At 41.3% G+C, this 6540-nt stretch overlaps 1 protein-coding gene across 1 annotated transcript in view; it reads left to right on the forward strand.

The window, feature by feature from the left end:
* GRIN2A (glutamate receptor, ionotropic, N-methyl D-aspartate 2A) overlaps window positions 1-6044 on the forward strand; it is a gene marked incomplete at its 5' end in the record, with an annotated part of 84701 nt that extends 78657 nt beyond the window's left edge. Inside the window, 2 exons of the mRNA XM_009882902.1 lie at window positions 2319-2557; window positions 4254-6044. Coding sequence (XP_009881204.1) covers window positions 2319-2557; window positions 4254-6044 — 2030 coding nt within the window. The remainder of the gene's footprint in view (window positions 1-2318; window positions 2558-4253) is intronic.
* Window positions 6045-6540: the final 496 nt, after the last annotated feature.

The raw sequence follows: 6540 nt of genomic DNA on the forward strand, positions 1-6540 counted from the left end.
AGCAGATCTGCTTCCTTAGCTTGATGTGTTTTCATGGCAGTAAGGATGTGGCGTAGCCAGAACCAGAAACCAGGAATGCTCTGTTTCAGGCATGTGATGAAGCCATTTGTATTCCTGCCGCTGCCCCGGAGGCAGGCAGTGCCCCGGAGGCAGGCAGTGCCCTGGAGGCAGGCAGTGGCAGCAGCAGAAGGCCAGGGGAGGCTGTAAGAAGAAAGGCCGGGTGATCCAGCAGTCCGGGGGGAGCAGAGGGAGGTGTCCAGGGCACCACGAGAGAGTATGTGACGTGGGAAGGGTTTGCAGTTACTGCATCATTCAGGCCTCTGGGGGAAAGCAGAAAGTGAAAAGAGACAGAAAACCAGAAGAGCTGTATTTGAAAGATACGGTTATTACAATAAAAAATTAAAAACAGAAACTTAAACAGGCAAAGGGACATAATGCAAGTATCCAGGCATTAAGTGTCAGTTATTTCCTATAGAAAAGCAGGCAGTGTATGAGACACAGTAGACTTGCTTAATACTGTGTAGTATACAGCTATTTTTCCTCATTGGCTGTGTGTGCTGTAGGGGTAAAGCTAGTCCAGCTTTCCACTTCTAGTATAACATTACTGTAACCTGCAGACATACTGCTTTGGATAATTTTACATCCAGTGTGGGTGATTGTCACTGCTTTGCCATAAATAAAAGGATTACTGGGAAGAAAACCAGAACGTTTTCATAAATAATGTGTTTTCCTTCTCAAGTGCTTGTAGATCAGAAAGTGGTTTAAAACTGCATCTCCGAATCAGTTCACCTATCACTGAAGTACAGCCAACTATGAGAGGAAATGTGACTAATGACTACTGCAGTGATGGTCTGGGGCAGCCAACCGTTGGACCTGGTTGCTACTGCTCGTGCTGAATTTTTAAACTTGCCATTTAATCTTTGTTGTTTGGGTGCTTTGTCTTTTAATGTTCAAAAACATCTTCTTGGGCTGGAAGGCTGCAGTAAAAATCTGTTTATGGAAGGGATATGTGGATGTAAAGGACATGCAGATACCTGGATTCTAAGGTTGTTCGTGAGGTTATCTGGTTAGCGGCTGTTCAATGTGAAAAATAAAACAAGAAACAAGAACGGTAATGAATCAAATCCCCAGATACCCAAACCCTAGGGTTGATAGAGATGATAGCAGAGACCAGACATATCAGGAGAGGTTCAGCTGGAACGTTGCAACTTATACGAAAGGGGGAATAAGGTTATCATGGATTGCACAGGACAGAACAAACTTCTTATGGCATGCTTTAAAGGGATTGTGGGAACATGTGAGATTTATTTGGTGATGTTTAAGGGAAGGGCCAAAGGGAGGGGTCAGAGTGGATCAGGGAGGGACAAGTATAGGAAAAAGGAGAGGACAGGGCATAAAAGGGTCTGGTTGTGTGTCAGGATGCTTGTCTGGCTGAGCCCTGTGTCTGATTGCTACAGCCTGTGCCACCTCTTTACTAAACTCAGTTCCTACCTGGTTTTGATGTGATCTTGCTTTCTGTTCAGTGTTTATGAGCGTGGGGGCAGATGTGACTTGTTAGGGGACTTTTGGAAAGACCCAAGTTTCGAGCCAGTGCCTGGGTAAGGGGCATGTAGGGTCTGGGCACAGACATTGCACAGGCTTAGCCCACGCCAGTGTTTGAGGGGTCTGTAAATACCGGTGTGTTTGTGAATCACACGAGTGATCGTGTGTGTGTGTTTCGCTAGCAAACTTCAGTCCTCATCAGCTGGGCAGGAGGAGGAGGATCAGGCCATCTTTATCTGTGTTTGTGAGTGCCATGTGGGTGCTCCTAACGACACTGCTGTCTGTGAGGGTCTGTGTGTGCATCGGCACCTCTGGAGTACACACGCGGGCTTACTGCCAGCTGGACATGGGGATGGGAGCAGCACTGGTGACACGCATTGGACTGGGACAGAAGGAGCTTCCTGAGTCTGTGGGTGCACCAAACACAGCTCTCGCGGATGGGGCGGAGGAATCCCCTGGGATGGCAACCCTCCAGTTCCACTCTCTGTAACAAGGGGTACTAGTTACAGCAAGCAGAAGAAAGTTTTACCCAAATCGCAGATCCTGTTTTCTAGAGCAGCCAAGCTTCCCACGTAATTTATGAAATCTGAGGACATCTGAAGCTAGGGTGCTGTGAGTTGAAATCTGCTATATTTGCAAATCCTTAGTAGATAAGACTGAAGTGCTCCACATATGAAGCATTAAATGGTGCTGTATTTTTAAACTTGCAAAGGCTTTCAAACACTGTGAGTAGTAATTTTTGCATTCTAACTGGTTTGCCTCCTTGCTCTCCCTAGGGGAAATGGAAGAGTTAGAAACCCTGTGGCTGACTGGCATTTGCCACAACGAGAAGAATGAAGTCATGAGCAGCCAGCTGGACATTGACAACATGGCAGGAGTGTTTTACATGCTTGCAGCAGCCATGGCACTCAGTTTAATAACCTTTGTCTGGGAGCACTTATTTTACTGGAAACTTAGATTCTGCTTCACTGGAGTCTGCTCAGATAGGCCGGGATTGTTGTTCTCAATCAGCAGGGTTAGTGTTGCTCTCATTTTCCCCTTTCAGGCAACAGATAGAATAAACGCTACCTCCCTAAAACATTATATTTCCTTTTATTCCTATTTGGACATTTGACATACATGTCAGAGCATCAGTGCAATGCTCTAGATTAGTCAATGGGCTTAGGATGTACTTGCACACCATGGGAAGTCTTTTCTTCGTTGGATTACTTGAAGGTATGCCAGGATAATCAGTAATCAAATGCTGAAAACTAATAAGTTTCAGGGAAATTTTGATGAAGAAATGGTAGAGCTGCTCAGAGACAGAAAATTTATTAATTTCCACAAAAAAAATCCAAACAAAATAAATCCTAAATTAATGAGAGGGCAACCTGGTCCAGTGGGAGGTGTCCCTGCCCATGGTAGGGGGGTTGGAACTTGAAGATCTTCAAGGTCCCTTCCAACCTAAACCATTCTATGATTCTATGAAAGATGTGAGCTCTCAGTTTTGTGTATTGCTTAAACAAGTGGATTGTAAGAGATACAAATATTCTGGAATATTTTTATAAGCTTTTCTTAATAGCAAACTTGAATAAGCCGTGTGAGAAAAGGCCAAACACAAGTGTCATTTAGGTTTGGTTAGACGCTAAGACAGGTTTTAATGATAACTTTACCAAACTGAAAGTGGATTTACATATCCAAATAACTGATACTTGTCGTAAAATAAGGGAAGTATGTGCTCAATCTTATATTTTTGACAAATGAGTGGGGTTTTGTCTTTTTTTTTTTTTTTGACACGTAGTACTTTCATTAGGTAATTGATTTTGCTGGATGTTTTTATATAGCTGAAGAAAATTGAAAATGATACTGAAATACCTAATTGCTTTCAAATGTGCTGAAATGACCCTGTTGACTAAATTGGACTGTATTGAAACTGCATTAAAAATACTCTGCCCTACCATGTTGGGGATTGTCTAGAAAAGCGTATACACTTTTCCCTCCATGTTTTACATTTGAACTTTATGCGTTTGGCCTTTTACATGTGAAATTCTCCTAACCAATCTGGGGGGGGAAAAAGTACTTATTTCAAAGGCAAATTTCTAAGAATTACAAGTTCACAGGGTCGGAAATGTCAATTGAGGTCACAGGAGTGACTGGCAAGATTGGAGTTACAGATGGGCTTCAGCCTTTTGCTCAAAATGAACTCGAATTCTGGCTTTAGAAAGAGAGGGGATTTTTTCATTGTACTAGGAAAGGAAACAGAAAAGCTAAAATACCATGACTAGAAGCCCTTGTATTTCAGTGAGGGTAAAGAGTACCTTAACCTCCAAGAAGATACCCTGACTGCAGGTTTGGTTAGAGCGGTAACTTAATCACTGGTTGAAAAGAAGAGTTTCCCTTACTGGCGGTTAGTTACATTTTGTGATGGGACTAGGGAACCTTTTGGGGTACCTTCTAATCCTGTTTTCTAGAATAAGCAGGGAATGTCAACACAAACCATTGGTTTGTAAAATACAGGCAATTTTCTCCTCTACAGTGCTGACAGATACGGCAGAAATTATTGTCCCGTATCAACGTAAGGAAATGTTAAAAGAATAGATATGTACTTCTAATCTTTCCAGTCATTAGTTAAGCAATGTATAATTGGTCTTTATTGTTAATAAAAAATAGAATGGAAGTATTTAAAATTGACACCTAGTGATTTAATTTGTTTTGTATGACTCATATTACAGGGTATTTACAGCTGCATTCATGGAGTACACATTGAAGAGAAAAAGAAGTCTCCTGACTTTACTTTGACCAATTCCCAAACCAACATGTTAAAACTACTGCGAACAGCAAAAAATATGACCAATATCAATCCTTCAAGAATTAACTCCCCCAAAAGAACAGCTGATTTTATTCAGAGGGGTTCGTTGATTATGGATATGGTCATGGATAAGGGAAACTTGATATTTTCTGATAACAGATCCTTTCAGACAAAGGATAACTTTTTTGGTGACAACATGAGTGAGCTGCAGACGCTTCCTGGCAATCGACACAAGGACAATCTTAACAACTATGTTTTCCAAGGTCAGCATCCTCTCACACTGAATGAGTCCAATCCAAATACAGTAGAGGTTGCAGTAACAGCGGAAGCAAAAGTGAACTCCAGACCCAGGCAGCTTTGGAGGAAATCTGTTGAATCTTTACGTCAAGAATCTGTACGTCAGGGCCAAGGTTCCCAGAGAGAAAACGGGTCAGATGAAAACAGGCAGCTTTCAGTGAAAGGCCAACGATACCTTCCTGAAGAGATTGTCCATTCAGATGTATCGGAGACATCAAGCCGAGCCACTTGCCATATGGAACCTGAAAACAACAACAAGCACCACAAAACCAAGGACAATTTTAAAAAAAGGACAGTAGCATCAAAATACCCAAAAGACTGTAGTGAAGTGGAACTGACATATCTGAAAGCCAAACCGAGCTCTCCACGGGATAAAATCTACACAATTGATGCTGACAAGGAGCCAGGATTCCGCTTGGACACACCTCAGTACATCGAAAACATTGTCCTTCCAGAAACTATCGAGTTTCCTGATGTTTATCAAGATCACAATGACAACTACAGGAAAGCAGAACATGCTAACAGGACTCCCTTGCATAATGAAGACAGTCTTCCAAATAACGACCAGTATAAACTTTATGCAAAGCACTACACTTTAAAAGATAAAAATGCTTCCCTGGTTGACATGAACGATCGATATAGACAGAATTCCACCCACTGCAGGAGCTGTCTTTCCAATTTGCCCACTTATGCGGGACACTATTCAAGCAGATCTCCCTATAAATGCGACGCATGCTTGCGGACGGGGAACCTCTATGATATTGAAGAAGATCAGATGCTGCAGGATACAACGAACTTATCACTTCCCGAAGAAATATATGAACATAGTTGGTCACAAAATAATGCTCTGCAATATCATAAAAAAAATAAGTTGAGGATTAGCAGGCAACATTCTTTTGATAATATCGCTGATAAGTCCAGGGAAATTGATATTGGAAGACCTTCTCGTAGTATAAGCTTGAAAGAAAGAGAGAAATTTCTACAAAGCAGTCCATACGCAAGCATGTTTAGTGTTCCCTCGAGCAAACTGTTGAGCAACAAGGCCTCACTTTTAACTCACGCTCTAGAGGACAGTAAGCGGAGCAAGTCCCTGTATCCTGTGCACTCAGATGATAACCCCTTTCTGCACACCTATCGTGATGACCAGCACTTATCTCTTAGGCGAAGTCCGGCTGATCTTTATAAACATTCATTACCAACAAGAGGAAAGCATGATAATTATTTAAGGTCATCCATAAAGTCTACAGCATCATACTGTTCCAGGGATGGTCGGATCCATAATGACATGTACATTTCAGAGCATGTTTTGCCTTACGTTGCAAATAGGAATAGCTTGTACTCAACTCCAAGGGGTTTAAATTCCTGTAGCAATAGACGTGTGTATAAGAAAATGCCTAGCATCGAATCAGATGTTTAAATTTTCCATGAACACTTTATCTATAGGGGAAAAAAATAGTTGCCACCATCTTAGAGGGAGAATTTATCCTTTAACAGTATCCTGCTATGGTAAATGATATGTAAACCTCTCCCTTTCCCAGAGTACTTTTGTACGCAAATAGGTAAACTAGTATGCTCTTAACCATCCTTTTAAAATATGTCTTGTTGAAAAGGATAAAAAAATAGCCATTTATGTATGCTTTATATATAAATGGCAAGCTGTGCTGAAATAGCCCCAATATATGTTGGCAACTATGCTGTTTTGTAACTAGTTATTTTACTATTTCGGTTCTTCTAATTTATGTTGCTAAGTATCATTCAATGTACTTTTGTCCTTAGAAGTGTTTAATGATTTTCTAGTACTGGATAAGCAACATGGTATGCATGTAGTATGACACAGACAAAAAGAATTAGGAATGCATTTGCACAGTTTCAAAAGTAAGACTCTAAAAGAGAACAGAAAGCTAGATTTTCAA

Source organism: Charadrius vociferus, unplaced genomic scaffold (assembly GCF_000708025.1).
Source record: "Charadrius vociferus isolate BGI_N301 unplaced genomic scaffold, ASM70802v2 scaffold74, whole genome shotgun sequence".
NCBI lineage: Eukaryota > Metazoa > Chordata > Aves > Charadriiformes > Charadriidae > Charadrius > Charadrius vociferus.